The sequence below is a fragment of the Sander vitreus genome, chromosome 10 (assembly GCF_031162955.1).
Source record: "Sander vitreus isolate 19-12246 chromosome 10, sanVit1, whole genome shotgun sequence".
NCBI classification, from domain to species: domain Eukaryota; kingdom Metazoa; phylum Chordata; class Actinopteri; order Perciformes; family Percidae; genus Sander; species Sander vitreus.
The window spans coordinates 21,454,864-21,473,085 of record NC_135864.1 but is presented as its reverse complement, the minus strand read 5'-3'; the positions used below and the strand labels follow the sequence as shown (position 1 = coordinate 21,473,085).

Sequence of the window (18,222 nt, the reverse complement as noted above, 5' to 3'; positions counted from 1 at the left end):
CCAGATGTAAAAAGGCACCCTAAAAATAGTATAAAATGGCATATCATTACAACATAGTACAAAATAGTAAACTGCAGTAGTATGTAATGTGGTTGATAGCATAAATGTTTTTTGTTTTGTTACTGTAACTCCTCATGTAAAACCTCTATAGCTGGTGCAACTGGTGATTGACCAAGAAATATATAACCATATATACTTGTGATCACATGCAATATTGTTCACATATTAATACACACTTAAACATTTCCTTATTTATGCTCACATCTACATTAAAGTGTGTTATAAATCATTTATCAAGTACTGCTTGAAGTAAAGTGTAACCAACTAAGTTTGAGTAGCTGTAATGTGTTGGACAGTTTTTTAAAGTTTGTAATGAGCTTGAGCTTGAGTGAACAGATCATTTACATTTGTGAAATACGAACAAGATAAATAAATATTTACATTATTTTGTAGATAGGTGCCTTTTTTTGTATTATTGTATACCCATATACACATGCTGATTTAAGTAGCTCATATTTCAACCTCTTCTCCGGGAACCATCACCTTATCGTGGTGGAGAGGTTTGTGTGTTCCTATGAACCTGAGAGCTGTGTTGTCTGGAGCTTTGTGCTCCTGGTAGGGTCTCCCAAGGCAAAGTGGTCTCAGGTGAGGGGCCAGACAAAGAATGGTTCAAAAATCCTATGAAAAATCGAGGAACGGATGAAGTGACCCTGCCTGGAGGAAGCCCGGGGCCCCCGTCTGGAGCCAGGCCCAGATGGAGGGCTCGTCAGCGAGCGTCTGGTGGCCGGGTTTGCCACGGAGCCCGGCCGGGCACAGCCCGAAAAAGCTACGTGGCGGACATCTCTCCATCCCATGGGCCCACCACCTGTGGGAGGAACCGCTGGGGTCGGGTGCGCTGCCACATGGGTGGCAGTGAAGGTCAGGGGCCTCGACAGACCAGACCCGGGCAGCAGAGGCTGGCTCTGGGGACGTGGAATGTCACCTCTTTGTGGGGGAAGGAGCCGGAACTTGTGCGGGAGGTGGAGCGCTACCGGTTAGATCTGGTGGGGCTTACCTCTACGCACAGTCTTGGTTCTGGAACCATACTCCTGGATAGGGGTTGGACTCTTTTCTTCTCCGGAGTTGCCCAGGGTGTGAGGCGCCGGGCAGGTGTGGGGATACTCACAAGCCCAGCACTGAGCGCCGCTACGTTGGAGTTTAACCCGATGGACGAGAGGGTCGCCTCCCTACGCTTGCGGGTTGTGGGGGGGAAAACTCTGACTGTTGTTTGTGCATATGCACCAAACAAGACTTCGGGTATTCGGCCTTCTTGGAGACCTTGAGTGGAGTCCTGCATGGGGCTTCAGTCGGGGACTCCATAGTTCTGCTGGGGGACTTCAACGCACACGTGGATAATAATGGAGACACATGGAGAGGCGTGATTGGGAGGAACGGCCTCCCTGATCTAAACCAGAGTGGTTGTTTGTTGTTGGACTTCTGTGCTAGTCATGGATTGTCTATAACGAACACCATGTTCGAACATAGGGATGCTCATAAGTGTACTTGGTACCAGAGCACCCTAGGCCAAAGGTCAATGATCGATTTTATAATCGTTTCATCTGATCTGAGGCCGTATGTTTTGGACACTCGGGTGAAGAGAGGGGCGGAGCTGTCAACCGATCACCATCTGGTGGTGAGTTGGGTCAGGGGGTGGGGGAAGACTCTGGACAGACCTGGTAAGCCCAAACGGGTAGTGCGGGTAAATTGGGAACGTCTGGAGGAGGCCCCTGTCCGACAGACTTTCAACTCACACCTCCGGGCGGAGCTTTTTCGTGCATCCCTGTGGAGGCTGGGGGCATTGAACCCGAGTGGACAATGTTCAAAGTTTCCATTGCTGAAGCTGCGGTGAGGAGCTGTGGTCTTAGGGTCTTAGGTGCCTCAAGGGGACGGTAACCCACGAACACCGTGGTGGACACCGGTGGTCAGGGAAGCCGTCCGACTGAAGAAGGAGTCTTTCCGGGATATGTTATCCCGGACGACTCCGGAGGCAGCTGCAAGGTACCGAAGGGCCCGAAGGGCTGCAGCCTCTGCCGTGAAAGAGGCAAAGCAGCGTGTGTGGGAGAAGTTCGGAGAAGACATGGAGAAGGACTTTCGGTCGGCACCAAGGTACTTCTGGAAAACCGTTCGCCACCTCAGGAGGGGGGAAGCGGAGAACCATCCAAGCTGTGTACAGTAAGGATGGGACGCTGTTGACCTCAACTGAGGAGGTAATAGGGCGGTGGAAGGAGCACTTTGAGGAACTCCTAAATCCGACTAATACACCCTCTATGGTAGAGGCAGAGCTGGAGGATGAGGGGGGGATTGGCATCAATTTCCCTGGTGGAGGTTGCTGAGGTAGTTAAACAACTCCACAGTGGCAAAGCCCCAGGAATTGATGAGATCCGTCCAGAAATGCTTAAAGCTCTGGGTGTGGAGGGGTTGTCTTGGTTGACACGCTCTTCAACATTGCGTGGAAGTCTGGGACGGTGCCTAAGGAGTGGCAGACCGGGGTGGTGGTTCCCTTTTTAAAAAAGGGGGGACCAGAGGGTGTGTGCCAATTACAGGGGTATCACACTTCTCAGCCTCCCCGGTAAAGTCTACTCCAAGGTGCTGGAAAGGAGGGTTCGGTCGATAGTCGAATCTCAGGTTGAAGAGGAACAATGCGGATTCCGTCCCTGGTCGTGGAACAACGGACCAGATCTTTACTCTGCAAGGATCCTGGAGGGAGCCTGGGAGTATGCCCAACCAGTCTACATGTGTTTTGTGGATCTGGAGAAGGCGTATGACCGGGTGTCCCGGGAGATACTGTGGGAGGTGCTGCGGGAGTACGGGGTGAGGGGGTCCCTTCTCAGGGCCATCCAATCTCTGTACGACCAAAGCGAGAGCTGTGTCCGGGTTCTCGGCAGTAAGTCGGACTCGTTTCAGGTGAGAGTTGGCCTCCGCCAGGGCTGTGCTTTGTCACCAATCCTGTTTGTAGTATTTATGGACAGGATATCGAGGTGTAGTCGGGGTGGAGAGGGGTTGCAGTTCGGTGGGCTGGGGATCTTATCGCTGCTTTTTGCAGATGATGTGGTACTGATGGCATCATCGGCCTGTGACCTTCAGCACTCACTGGATCGGTTCGCAGCCGAGTGTGAAGCGGCTGGGATGAGGATCAGCACCTCTAAATCTGAGGCCATGGTTCTCAGCAGGAAACCGATGGAGTGCCTTCTCCAGGTAGGGAATGAGTCCTTACCCCAAGTGAAGGAGTTCAAGTACCTTGGGGTCTTGTTCGCGAGTGAGGGGACAATGGAGCGGGAGATTGGTCGGAGAATCGGCACAGCAGGTGCGGTATTACATTCAATTTATCGCACCGTTTATCGCACGAAAAGAGAGCTGAGCCAGAAGGCAAAGCTCTCAATCTACCGGTCAGTTTTTGTTCCTACCCTCACCTACGGTCATGAAGGCTGGGTCATGACCGAAAGAACAAGATCCAGGGTACAAGCGGCCTCAGGAGGGTAGCTGGCGTCTCCCTTAGAGATAGGGTGAGAAGCTCAGTTATCCGTAAGGAGCTGCTCCTTTGCGTCAAAAGGAGCCAGTTGAGGTGGTTCGGGCATCTGGTAAGGATGCCCCCTGGACGCCTCCCTAGGGAGGTGTTCCAGGCACGTCCAGCTGGGAGGAGGCCTCGGGGGAGACCCAGGACTAGGTGGAGGGATTATATCTCTATCCTGGCCTGGGAACGCCTCGGGATCCCACAGTCGGAGCTGGTTAATGTGGCCCGGGAAAGGGAAGTTTGGGGTCCCCTGCTGGAGCTGCTACCCCCGCGACCCGACCCCGGATAAGCGGATGAAGATGGATGGATGGATGGATATTTCAACCTTTAGCCAGTGAGTAACTACATGTTTATCTGGCTACTACAGTTGGTGACCTCAAACAGCAGGCCATAAACCATGTTGCCTTTATGAAAAAATTGCCTTAAAGACATTTTTTTTATTAAAATTCCTGTGGTGACATCTAATGCCCCCATGGCCCCAAACCCATCAACTACACTGTTTGGATAGCATATGAAAAAAGTTGGAGAACATTTTTAGAAAAGCCTGAAAATTATTCATCAACATGGATTACTTGTTACATACAAAAAGGTAACCAGGAAAGAACTGGTAGTGCTTGTAAAGGTGTATATAAGATCAGAATGATTAATTGGTGGGCAAGTTAATTTGTGTGTGTGTGTGTGTGTGTGTGTGTGTGTGTGTGTGTGTGTGTTTTTTTTCTCCCCTAGCATTATGTTAACATTACGGTTATCCATTATTGTCACATGTATCAGATATAGCCTAGGTATTTTTTAACTATGTTACCATCATAACTCAAAAACAGAGAGCTATACGTCATGATTTGATGTTGAAAAGAAAACATTTGTCATACAAGAAAACCCACAAACTCTATCAGTTGTGGTTTTTTTGGTGTCCCCACACTCATGTATACAGGAAACTAAACATTTTTGGCTCAAATAACGTTCCTGTTGTTGAGACACTAAGACAGGATAGGCCCTGTGTTTTCCCACTGACGGCTCAGCTGTTGCCTGTAGTGACAATGACAGTAAACAGGCAGGGATGACAGCAAGTGACAGCGAGGTTGGACGGACCACAGGAAATGCCTCTTTCGTCCTCTGTTTCACTTCCCTTTCTGGATGAGAGCTACAGTTGATTATGGGCCATAATTAAAGGACATGCAGAGCAATAGGTCTAACTCAGGCTCTATTTTTAAATCTTAATTTAAATATTAAGTCCCACACAGTACAGACACACCCATACAGGTTTGTATTCTTACTCGGGGAGTTTCATTTGCACGGATAAATGTTGAACATGAACAGAGAAAATATAGTTTAGGCAGTTGAACTTTTTGTAATATGTTTTGTAGAACATTTTGGAAAGCACCAATATCACAGATAACATTGGCAGGTGCTGTGAAGAAATGAATGAGGTGAAGATTTACTTTATGGAAATACACAATTGCTTCACCAGGCATCCGCTGTAGGCTACTATCTGTCTTTGCTCACTCCTTCATCTGGTGTTTGATTTCTTTCCTAACCTCCAGGATGTAAGCCCAGCACTTCATGACTGGAGGCAAGACACATTTTAGGACAAAATGTTTGGGTACAGACTGTTTTAAGAGCCCTGTTCAACTCTCCTTCCCTGTATAGTTTGTAACATTCCTGCATGTGTCTCACAGTTGACTCATCTCACAGGAGTGTGAGGTTAAACCGGCTGGAGAGTTTTTGCACTTTGTTGTGATTGGTTAAGTTTCTGTCCTTAAAGCTTCCCCTCCCCTCCCCCTCCCTCTTTCTTTCTCAAATAACACATATCCGTCTGCTTGAAGTCAAAACAGTATGGATGTGGATTCACAGGGCTGAAAGTCCTCACATATTCAGGTTACATTTAAGTGAGAATGATGTCACCATGGCCTATGTCAGCCTGGTCTTTTGAAGCAATACACAGTTTAAAACAGTTGGCACATACAATGTGATACTTTAGTTATAAAGACTTAATTAGAAATACATTAGATTTTTAGGGCAATGGGATAACATAATCTGAGCACTATTGAGCTGAAACTTAATGGGATTTTGAATAGTATGTCGCAACAACACCTTTTTAAAATCGACACAGTAAACATTTGTTTCACAACAAAACAACCTAGGCACATATCTACTGTGTAGTTTCAACACACCCTCCTGTCAGTAGACGCCTGTTGCCTGTCAATAATGATCCTCATGCTTACTTATTATGAGACAGCAGTGTTGCCCACTCTGAGTCAGCAAACCACACCAACAAATCAAAAGGGTTTCCCAGAGTGATTGTCGTCATGTTTGCTTTTTAAAATATACTTTTTTTTTCTTCGGAGGAAAACGCCTCATTTATCTGTTTTTAATTTGGTCACAGATGAAACAAAACTGACAGGTCAAGAGATCTCCATCTGCTGTTATCTTTGTGGTCGACCAGTGTTTTTGTTTCTCAGCATGTGGAAATTTACTGGACTTCAGATTTCTATACAGTGATTAACTTTTATGGTTAGCCTTTGCTCTCGGGGCATTGAACACTATGTACCTCTGACTAATAAAAACAAAGAATAAACTTTTATGGCCCCCATGGCAGATATTGACTTATTATCTTGTTATTTGTCAACTCTCAGGTGAAGAGGCAAAATAGAAATCTAATTAAACACTAACATCATGGAAAATTTGGCAAATTCCTTATTTGCAGTTATGATTTGGAAACACAAGAATAATTATACAAGTATTATAAAAGATAAAAGAACAATTAAGGAGAAAAGATCTCTTATAACACATCCATGCCTCAGTCTCCCAGTTAAAACTTTATGGTTTAACTTTTTAATTCATCCACACTCTGTGGTAGTATGGACATCTGTGGACTGGGAGGCTGCTGACTGAGGTCCCTCTGGACTCATTCGCTATAACTGTAACTGGACTCACATTTACATTTGTTTTCTGTGCAACTTTGGCAAAGTGCAATATATTTTTTTGTACATCATTTATAATAACCCCCATTTTGCACATGCAATGCACATCCGATCTGCACACGGTTTAAAGTACTTTTAACTCTTAAAAACACTAGAACCAATATAAATAGGTTCTAGTGTTTTTAATCTAGGCGATTTGACACAGCGTGGCCGCGTACGTGCCGTGCGCACTGCGCATGTACAAAAATGTCCTGCACGTGCGATGTGCGCGAGCCCCGTTCTGCAACCGCACCATGTACTCAATGAGGGGGGAGGGTGGAGATGATGACGTTCGCAGTGTTGACAGGAAGCCAAGAGGGGCGGTCGCCTGACGTGAGTGGCCTCTCTCATTCACAAGCACGAGCTGTAGCACATATAAACGCTTTCCAAAGCGCTCTGAGCCAGAAGCAAGTCAAACGCAAGTTGAATATATTAATCTTTTAAAGAAAACCCACAACTACAGGATACACTCAAGAAAAGAAAAGGACCCGCTACTATAGTCTTAAAACTTTTTGGACTGTTTTTCTTTAAAAAAACGTTATCCGGAACAAAGGATTTGCCGCTTCAAAGATTAAGCTACTTTGGGGAAAAGCCTTTTTCACAACAACCTAAACTTCTGTTTTGTTGCCGTACAAGCTTATGTATTTGGATTTTACATTTCTATCCCGCCGTCCTACTATGGTCATTATGGAGGTCCCCACTATCGACTGTGCGTCCCTCCGTGGTCTGTTGGAGGGCGACGTCCCGGCGGGCTGCCTGGTGCTGGACTGCCGATCCTTCCTGTCCTTTAACTCGGCCCACATATCGGGCTCTACCAATGTGCGCTTCAGCACCATAGTGCGCAGGCGAGCCAGGGGTGGTCTGGGACTTGAGCACATTGTCCCCAACGAGGACACCAGGAACCGGCTCCTGTCCGGGGAGTACCAGTCTGTCGTGCTGCTTGACGACCGCAGTTTGGACTTAAGCCAGGCGAAGAAAGACGGGACATTGATGCTTGCTGTTACGGCCCTGTGTCGCGACCCCTGTGGGTCTAGGGTTTTTATTCTTAAAGGTGAGTTGGGGACTGCTTGAAATAGCCTCGCACAATTGTTTCACTGTATCCTAACAACGGGGCAACAAATGCGGATTACAGCTGTCACCATACCAGCTGGTACTGGAGTAAACAATGTTCCAAAATAGCTCCATGAGCAGTTGTCGCCTTTTTGCAGACCCATATTTAAACGTGGATGTGTCTCTGTGCTGTATGGTGTCATCTAACCTAGATGTCCTTTTTCTCTACTTTTCAGGCGGCTTTGATACATTTTCCACAGAGTTTCCAGAGATGTGTACCAAGCCCTCCCCTCCACAAGGGCTTAGTTTGCCCCTGAGCTCCAGCCATCCTGGGAGTGCAGACCCGAGCTGTAGTCCATGCAACACTCCTTTATATGACCAGGTTAGTATCTTTTATTTTATTTAATCAGATTGCACACCACGCTCTGTTTGTTCCTTACTTCCTGTTGTACTGTTTTGTAGCTGACTGAATGGGGTTGCTTTGTTTATTTATTTTTTTGTTTAGGGTGGTCCTGTGGAGATCTTGCCTTTCCTGTACCTCGGCAGTGCTTACCATGCTTCAAGAAAAGACATGCTTGACATGCTTGGGATCAGCGCTCTAATCAACGTCTCTGCCAACTGCCCCAACCACTTTGTGGACTCCTTCCTCTACAAGAGCATCCCTGTCGAGGACAACCATAAAGCCAATATCAGCTCCTGGTTCAACGAGGCAATCGAGTTTATCGGTGAGTACACACTCCGTTTTTACCCCCTTCACACTCCCTCCAACTGCCAAATTTGACGCGCCTATCACAGCTGTTACTTGAGCCCCCTGATGGCAAGCAACACAAACATCCAACCCCCCTTTACCTTCACAACACTCTTTGACTCCTGGATTTAAATAAAAAAAAAAAAAAATTCCCTCCAAAACCGACCAGCTGGCTCAGCACAGGCTCCCCACTCCACCACAATAGTGGTTACATCATCACCACCTCTCAGGCGTAGAAAAAGGGATGCCTCCATCTAATGAATTGTGAGGCAGCGGCTCCAAACTAGTTTTGTAGTGGGTAGGCTGGCGGTGCATGAATGGCTCCCTCCACGCCACTCTTTGTTCTGGCTAAACAAAAGGCAATTTCTCCTCTCTCACTGTCGGCCTTCCTCCCAGATCAATACCCCCCAGCAGGGGTCTGTTCCCCTCCTTTGTCCATTCAGACTGTCTCCTTTGGGAATAACCCCCACATGCTCACACCCTGCACCCCTTATAACTCTGTTCCTGTCTCTTAATGAGCACTGTTGGATTTAAAAGGGAACTGAAAGTGTTGCAAAGACTTTTTCTTAGTTGTTTTGCCTTCCTGTGACCTGCAGAGTTTTAACCTCCATTATTTGCAAATGCATTTAATCACCTGATAGATGTTTACAGTGAACTAATGTTGCTTTCTCGTCCCTTCTCTCTCTCTCCCCCCCCCAGACTCGGTGAGGAATAAAGGAGGCCGTGTGTTTGTCCATTGTCAAGCTGGCATCTCCCGCTCGGCCACCATTTGCCTTGCCTACCTCATGCGGACCAACCGCGTGAAGCTGGACGAGGCCTTTGAGTTTGTCAAGCAGCGCCGCAGCATCATCTCCCCCAACTTCAGCTTCATGGGTCAGCTCCTCCAGTTTGAGTCCCAGGTCCTGGCCACATCTAGCTGCTCGTCGGAGGCTGGCAGTCCAGCAATCCGCAACAACAGCACAGTCTTCAATTTCCCAGTGTCCATCCCCGTACACACGTCTGCTGGTCAGCTCTCATTCCTCCACAGCCCCATCACCACCTCTCCCAGCTGCTGAGGAAGGTGTGGGGAGCACAGACTTTGTTTGGACTGGTAACTGAAGTGACTTTACAAAGAGCACTGCACAAAACACAGTCCTGATTATAATCCATTTGATGGTGATACTGGTATCACTGGACAGAATGAGAACTAGTATTTGGGGTCAGTTTGTGTGACTCTGTTAGCTGCTGGCCAAATCTCTGGCTGAAAAGGTAGTTTAGATGAATCCTGTAGAGGAAATTAGAAGTATCTGAATATTCTTTATTCAAAGGACTGATTTTTATTTTTCCATGAAGGCAACTGCTTTTGATAATCATAATCATTTTTAAGCAAACATAATGGAGAGGATTAACAGTTGTCTCAGGAATGTTGACTTATCCTCTCAAAAGTCTATTTTGCTTTCTGTACTGGTTAAAGAAAGCTGTTCAAACCCATTGCGCAACATGGCATGGGAGTTACTCCTTCATTTGACGAACAATGAATGTATCCCCTTCTTTTCAGTGTAGATGTGGCAGGAATCTTCATGTTCAGTTTGAGAGTTGAATGTGTTGCCTATTCAAATGCAAATACCTGCGATTCAAGACATCGCGAAACCTTGACGATCCTGACACATTGGGGAAATGGACCATAATTACCTCATGTTTCTGTACTGTGTCCTACAGTGCTGAGACAGACAAAACCCCAAAACTACTAAAATGGGGTCGCGTAGTCCTCAGTGGCTGCATTCTGACATATTTATTGAACTAAAGTAATATATTTCTTTATCATATCTATTTTTGCATATGTTTGTTTAAATGTTTTTATACCGTTTAATAAATCTCATTTGACTTTTGTACTCCGTTGAAGATTTTCTCTTTTTTGTTCTCTGTCCAACAGAAGACATTTATTCACTGGTGAGACCAATGATGCACAATAACTTGCAAAACAGATTTAGTTTTTGAAATGTCACATCTAGTTATCTACCAATATGTCAATAATGCCAAGTAACTTGAGGTAACTAATACTTAGAACCGATATATCTTTCCAAAGTGGCGTCTTCAGGTTATAAATATTATACAAATTTAGTGTAAAATACAAAGCAAATTCATAAGCTTATTGTCTCCCAAAATTGAATGGAATAAATTATATCCCTAGAAATAAAAAATGTGTTTGTATATGACCAGTAGTACAAACATTTTAGGGCAGCAACTAACCATTATTTCATTATTGATGAATCTGTGGATTATTTCTAATTAATCGTTTGGTTAGAAATTAGTACAAAAATAAATAAATTGGGGCTTTATAATTTCCCAAAGCACAAGTTGACATTTAAATTGCTTGTTTTGTGTGGCCAACAGTCCAAAACTGAGACGTTTCCTTCAATATTATAGAGGACTACTTAAACCAGCAAATGTTCACATTTAATTGAAGTTATACGAACTGAATGTATTAGCATTTTAGCTTAAATAATACATTTTTCTATTATCAAAATAGTTAAATTTTCTGTTGATTGAATAAAAAATTATGTTTATGTATCCAACAATGAAAGTTTTTATTTATTTTGATGCTTACATAGACTTAAAAGAGCACAAGGACAAAAACTGCAATTGCAATTCACCCAAACAAACTTAAAGTGAAATTGACCTACTGACATGTCAGAAATATCTCTGTGCACGTCGTTCCCTGTTTTGTTCCATGCGATGGAATCCTATCATATATCTGCATAAGGATTTTGGCCACATAAGAAGCATGATGTCATGGTGTTGCCCATTGTTTTGGCCACACTCCCTCTTTATGAACCCATCTGAGAGCAGGGCAGCAGCAGGAGGCCTAAAGAATGAGCTAAGGAGCCCTCCCTCTGTGGCCACAATAGGAGCAGCTGCAAGGCGTTTGGGAAAAGTGTGACAACTAAAGAGCATTCAGGGCTTATTCAAGCACCGGCCTTGTGTCCCCTGCCTCCCCACCAATGGGGACAGAGACAGAGATGGCCGTGAAAGGGAAAGGAATATGTTAAGGTTGCAAATTAGCCAAAACATTGGCTTTGACCCTCGGCTGGGTGTGAGAAAAAGGAGAAAAAACTTCCTCCGGAGGTGATGGTGATGATACCCCAAGGCCTTTACTACAAAACAACATTTTTAATGAAGCTCAGGTTTAGGGGGAGAATACCTTTACATTTTGACAACACTTTCACTTTAAATACATGGATTCTGACAAATGACAAAATGTATTCTTTAAACGGACACCCACTTCTTATCTGACAGCGATCCAAATGTTTGTCTCTGAAAGAAAAAAATCACCAGTGACAATACATCTGTGATGAAAGGCTCATTCATGACCTCACCAGCTTCCTCAGACAAGCTGTGGTTTTGGTGACATATGTGCGACTCCCCCCCTTCCCTAACCAGCACACCCGCCTTTGTGTCTTTAGATTTCCTGTTGTCAGGAGGGAGGTTGGCAGGAGTGTGTTGTGTCTGTATGTGTGTGAAAGTCGTTAGGCATCTTTTATGATCTGATGAGGGAGCTTTGGAGGGAAAAAGCCCTAAGTCAATTGACTGGTCAGGGACATAGCATCGTGATGTGTGTGTGTGTGTGTGTGTGTGTGTGTGTGTGTGTGTGTGTTCTTGTTTAACTATATTCGTGGGGTACAAAAACTGGGACTACAGTATACTTGTGGGGTCCCGACAGCTTTGTGGGGCCAAAATGCTGGACCCCACAACTTTAAAGGGCTGTTTGAGGGTTAAGACTTGGTTGTATGATTATGGCTAGAATTAGGTTATGGTTAGGGTGAGGCTAAGGGTTATGGTTAGGCATTTAGTTGTGATGGTTAAGGTTAGGGTAAGGGGCTAGGGAATGCATTATGTCAATGACGGGTCCCCACAAAAATAGTGAAACACTATGTGTGTGTGTGTGTGTGTGTGTGTGTGTGTGTGTGTGAGAGAGAGAGAGAGAGAGAGAGACAATCTAAATGTGGTGTGAGATAATGTCAAGGTGCTATCCAAATGAGGCTGGATGCTGAAACAAGATAAAATGAAAGTACAAGCTTGCTTAAGTTTACTTCTGATACATTGAGTCTCGTATTTCTTATCATAGCTTCACGTTTTCAGTCTATAGCAGTCAGTCACAATTGACCATAACGTCATTTGCCAGTTTAAGTATGATCCATTTAGCAATGAGCTCTGACTCAACTTCAGAGTCGTTTTAATTAACACAATCCAGAGGAAACATGGTTATGTAATGTGTCAGAACTGCTGCAATGACAGAAAGAGACATAACCCCACCCCTCCCTTTTTACACAATCCAGTTTGGATGAAATATGTTGGAGTTGGAGTTTCGATTACTTTTTCTACATCAGATATGTGACACATACCCACTTCCTTAAAAAACGGCATATTTGAATTGAATTCTGTCACATGTACCTAAACAAGTTACATTAAAACGTTGACTAATATGGAATCAAATGACTCTCATTACATGTTAACTGTCATAGCAGTGTCACAACACTATATCAATGTTGTCAGTGTTCTTATGTGCAGGGAATGTATTGCATTCATTTGCAAAGAAATATCTTTGTGACAGAAACTGGTAATAATTGTGGCCATTTGGCAGACACACGACAGATCTTGGTTAAGTTATCTTGTGAATGCGAACAAAAAATTGGGTGCTGGTCATGGCAGTGACACATTCTGATGACAACAGAGAAGATGACAACACTGTAAGATCCATAACATATCACCAACGTTTTGGCCAACTGTGGTCTATTTCAAGGCTGGCTTAACACATATGTCAGATCTTCTTCTCTTCAAAATATGTAGCCCTGACATGTAGTTGCAGTTTTGAGAAGGTTATGTGACAGCCATGGCAGGACACGCTAAAGTAGTAAATAAGCCAATAGCAACACCTCGGCGAAGAGTTTACGCATACAGAATTAAGCTTTATAAAGAATTCAGAGTTACAGTGGTACATTACACTGACTGGTCACAAGCAGGAGGACTTCATTGGTATTGCCGTGTTGTTTGCTGAATGTGTAATCAGTAGAAAATAGTTTGCTAACCTGATAAGTTGATACAGACAGTATATCAAGACTCACTGAGTTTTTATGGAGTCTGCTCTTTAGAAGTCTTCTGCATTCAATTAGCAATTAAATGTCTGACGAGGGTCATTGTTTTTGTAATTAATTACACTGTCCAGGAATATATCACACCTGCTTACATTTCAAGTCCATTTCAGCTGCATTACCACACAATGATAAAGTAACGTTTTCATTTTTTTTTGTCTACATTGAAAGACCCACATGGGAAAGTGACATGACACACATGACTAAACAACAAAGGCCATCACGTACCCACTAAATCTAACCTGACTTCCTGTGTGATAAGGGCTTAAGTGTGAACGTGATTGCCTGTCTGATAGCTGGAGGATGCAGGGTAATTACACCTTTCACACTATATCGTATCTTAAAACCAGATCAAGTCTCTCACACTCACACATCCATTCTCACAAGCACACACAATATCCTGAGTGAGAAGACTGAGTCCATTGATGTCATAATACTCACCTGGAGTAAAGCTGTAAGAGGATTATGACTGGGACGGGGAGGCCTCTGTAACATCCCGTGGTTGTAGCATTGTGCTGGCTTGTTCTAACGTAAATGCACAGTGCAGGCAAACACACACAGTCTGTTGTGCCAGATGCCAAATCTCATGTAGGCTTTGTCGTAAACAGAGTCAACATGGAAGTTTCCTGTAAAAGAGGTCAATGTGTCAAAGCCAAAACCTGCTTCAAAAACCTTTAATGTTTAAATTAACCCAGCAATGTTGCATGTTTAAAAGGGAATACAGATAGAGAGAATGAAACCTGCTACATATTTTCAAACTTCTTCTGCAACCGCTGATTTAAAAAAAAGACCTCTACCAAACCTTCTGTATTCATGAGATTCCAGAGCAAAGCTCGAGCAGAAACCCTGCAAAAAGAAGCCGGAAAAGCTGCTGTTGCATGACAGGAGCCCAGATAAGGCCAGATCTCTGACATGATAACCACAGAATTGTATAGCTCAAGGAATGTCAGGACATTACGTATGGCTGCAGTGAAGTGGCTTTTCCTTGCCAGCAAGGCTCCCCTTCCTTTGACAACCCTATCTGGAATGTCAGACGACTGTGGAAATGTCTGCTCTAAAGGGGTGCACTGGTTAATCAATCAGGGCATCTCTACAGAAGTTGCATTAATCTTCCATTGTGTTTGTGGTTGTTCCACCTGTCCAGATAACAGAATTCTGCTATGCCTTGGTATAAAAGAGGGTAATTTATTCTCTCAACAGTAAAGTAAAAAAAAAGTAAAGTAAAAAAAAAAAAGTGTGTAGAAGTAACAACTTTCAATGGCTCATAATTATAAAAACAAATGAGACATTTGAATGATATCCAGCAGTAAGACATCTATCAATCCCTCCAGAGCCTCACCCACTGAGCCTGAACAGAGCCTGTATTTTTCCACTCACTGGAGGTACAGGGTTGTGTTTACAAGCAGCAGTGAGATCCTGTGTGGAGTATTTAAGGAATGTCTGGCATCCTGTCTTCTACACTGACTGCACTCTGGGTAGATGATGTCACACCCAAAAAACATATATACGTACGAGCAGACATAAATCACATTACGGCGGCGCAGATGTGCTTAGCAGCAAAAACAAATACAATTTGTAGTAATATTTTTAAATACAATTAAAAACAGTCATTAAAGAGCCAAGAGAATAGAAAATAAAAGCAGCAGCAATCAGCAGAGTCGTCAGCCTTGATTTAAAAGAACTGAGAGTTTCAGCGGAACTGTTTTCTGGGAGATTGTTTCAGATATGTGGTGCATAAAAGCAGTATATTGAAATCAATCATTTGAGAGACGGGAAGCTAGTGTAAAGACCTCAGAACTGGGGTAATGTGATCCACTTTCTTGGTCTTAGTGAGGACTCGAGCAGCAGCTTTCTGAATCAGCTGCAGCTGTCTATTTGATTTTTTAGGGAGACCTGTACAGACACTGTTACAGTAGTCGAGTCTTCTAGATCCTGGTGAGACAGTATCAGTAGCTCAGTCTGTAGGGAGTTGGGCTAGGAACCGAAGGGCCCAAAGTACGGAGCGTGGTGCCAGTTCACCTCCTGGGCACTGCCAAGATGCCCTTGAGCAAGGCAACGAACCCCCAACTGTTCAGGGCACTCATTTGAGGGAGCAGTGACATCACTCTGACATCTCTCCTTTAGTGCATGTATAGGTCCTGTGCATGTGTGTGTATTTCAGGCCTGAGTGTAATGTGTGTAATAACTATACCAAAGCAGAGTGAAAAAAAATTTAAATTTCCCTTTGCGGGATTAAGAAAGGCATGTCTTCTTCTTCTTCTTCTTCTTCTTCTTCTTCTTCTTCTTCTTCTTCACAAGTCTCAGTATATTCTTAAGGTGATAGTGGGCTGACTTTGTCATTGTCTTAATGTGGCAGTTAAAATTTAGATCTGATTCCATGACTAGACCAAGGTTTCTTGCTTGGTCTGTGGTTTTTAACATTTTAATAGTTTTGTCTTCGTATACTTTAAGAAAATGTTGGCACATCCAATCCTTGATTTGTTCAATGCACTTACTCAGTGCTTGTATTGGACCTTCAGTCCCCTGGTTGCTTGGTTATGTAAATTTGTGCATCGTCTGAATAATTATGGTAACTTATTTTGTTGTTTTCATTATATGAGCTAGTGGAAGCATGTAGATGTTAAACAGAAGAGGCCCCAGAATGGAGCCTTGTGGAACTCTGCCAATTTTGTCCACTCAGATGTGTAATTACCTATTGACACAAAGTAGTCCATGTACTTTAAGTAAGATTCAAACCAGTTTTTGTACTGTTGCAGAAAGTCCACCCAGTCTTCCAGTCATTCTAGTAATATGTTGTGGTTGACTGTGTTGAATGCAGCACTGAGATACAGTAATACTAAGACTAAAATTCTGCCCCTGTCTGTGTTTAAGCAGATATCATTGAAGAATTGAACAGTCTCAGTACTGTGGTGTGGTCATAAACCTGACCAGAAGACATCAAAACAGTCGTTTAGTGGTGACAATAAGTTGTTTAGCAGTAGAAAAACAGCTTTTTCAATGATTTTACTTGAAATCGGGAGGTTTGATATGGATCTATACTTGTTCATTAGTCATATGTCTAGATTTTTCTTTTTTAAGAGTGGCTTGATGACTGTAGTTTTGAGGGCCTGTGGGAAGACATCTGATAAAAGAGATGTGCTTACAGTTTGTGTAAGATCTGAGGCCATGAAATTGAATCAGTGCAGCAATACTAAAAGCAAAGATCATGCTTCAGAGATTTAAGGGCCCTGGGCAAAAGCAAGCATGGGACATCTCGCATGACTGAGAAATGATCACCACTCATGTGGTCTTCTTGGTGGTACTTGCGGCCGTTCTTCAGATGCAAGAGTAATATTGGATTAGTCATTGAGGATAAGATGGTTTTTGACAAACAGCAGGTTGCTTGCTTTTTCAATACCTTTTTTACAACAGTTGCTGCCAGTCTGGTTGATAAGTTGCCGAGTGTGTCAGGTATATATCAACATTGCTGTAGCGGTCAGCTACTTTAGTGATGTTTAACGTTAGCTACATAACATTAGCAATATATCTTGTGTAGAATCCAGGACCGGCAGAGCAGAGGGAAGTGTCAGGGAGCAGAGACAAACTATTTAGCTAGATGAAGTGAGCTGGTTTGACCATTGAGATGGGATATGCTCGCTTAGCTTCACCGCAGTCGTGTGTGGCCGTGCACTAGTGCGGGACTGCGAGTTAGAGGTCGAGGGGTGTGGCGATGACATCATCGATACGATAAATATCCGGCTTCATCATCCAGACGAAGCCAAAAGAGAGCCGTTTTCGAATTTTTTCACCTTGGGACCCGGTTTCAAAAAAGTGCGTTTTCAGGCAGTGCGTTTACTGGATTCACGATGCTAAAAATGTGCATTTGCACCAAAAAGCGTCTCCGTGTGGATGGCCCCTTAGATAGTGTTAGCAAGTGGCTCATAGACAAAAGGCTTTCAATACATCTGGGTAAACTGAATCCATTTTATTTGGAACAAAAAGGAAGTTGTCTAGAACAAATGCACTTAAGGTCACATGTAATGAAACTGAAATAGTGTATCAGAAAAGTGTCACATACCTGGGGTTAACATTAGAGTGGTCATTAACCTGTAAATCTATTGCTGACAAAATATTATCCAAGTGTGCCGGTAAAATGAAATTCCTGTATCGCAGGACAAGGCATCTAGGTTTTTCTGTCAAGAAATTAGTGGTTGTATCACTGATTCAATGTCATTTTGACTATGCATGTTCTGCTGGTACTGTGGATTATCAGTTAAACTTAAAAACAGACTGCAAGTGATGCAATATATTGTTATCCGCTACTTGTTAAATGCACCCCCCCGGACTCATATTGGTAGAGATGCTTTTAAAAGGGACTGCTGCCAGTACATGTTAGAGTGGAGCAGTTAAAGTTGAATCATATGTAATGTCATAATGGCTCTGCTCCCGAATATTTACACTCTCATATAAAAATGGTTCATACACAGCATAATCACAATACTAGGGCCAGTGTCCGTTCTTGTAAAGTGCCCAGAGTCAACAATGCAGCTAGAAGTGCTTTTTTCTATACAGGTATAGCATTGTGGAATAATCTGCCGCTTTCCCTCAAAATTGTAAATACCAGAGGGGTTTTTAGACATCAGGTTAAGGCATTTTTATGGAATAGAGTAACCAATCTTTTTAATTAGAGTAGACTGATTATTTTATGTGATCTGTGATTTTCTGATTTTAGAATGCTTTTGAGCCTTGGATGATTTGTGTTAAATGTTATTGTCTTTGTCCTGCAATAGGTCTTTGTCATGTGTT

General features: G+C 43.6%; 1 protein-coding gene across 1 annotated transcript; it reads left to right on the top strand.

Moving 5' to 3' along the window:
* The first annotated feature begins 6,883 nt into the window (after positions 1-6,883).
* Positions 6,884-10,179, top strand: dusp1 (dual specificity phosphatase 1). Its single transcript, XM_078260894.1, has 4 exons — positions 6,884-7,561; positions 7,797-7,942; positions 8,066-8,285; positions 9,008-10,179. The coding sequence occupies exons 1-4, from the start codon at positions 7,150-7,152 to the stop codon at positions 9,361-9,363; spliced, it is 1,134 nt and encodes a 377-aa protein (XP_078117020.1). The 5' UTR covers positions 6,884-7,149; the 3' UTR covers positions 9,364-10,179.
* The last annotated feature ends 8,043 nt before the right edge of the window (positions 10,180-18,222 follow it).

Bases quoted from the DNA above. Each gene is read 5' to 3' on its own strand.
- dusp1 (XM_078260894.1), top strand. From the start codon at position 7,150: ATGTATTTGGATTTTACATTTCTATCCCGCCGTCCTACTATGGTCATT. The intron at 7,562-7,796 runs GTGAGTTGGGGA...TCTACTTTTCAG, and splicing joins TAGGGTTTTTATTCTTAAAG to GCGGCTTTGATACATTTTCC. The intron at 7,943-8,065 runs GTTAGTATCTTT...TTTTTTGTTTAG, and splicing joins ACACTCCTTTATATGACCAG to GGTGGTCCTGTGGAGATCTT.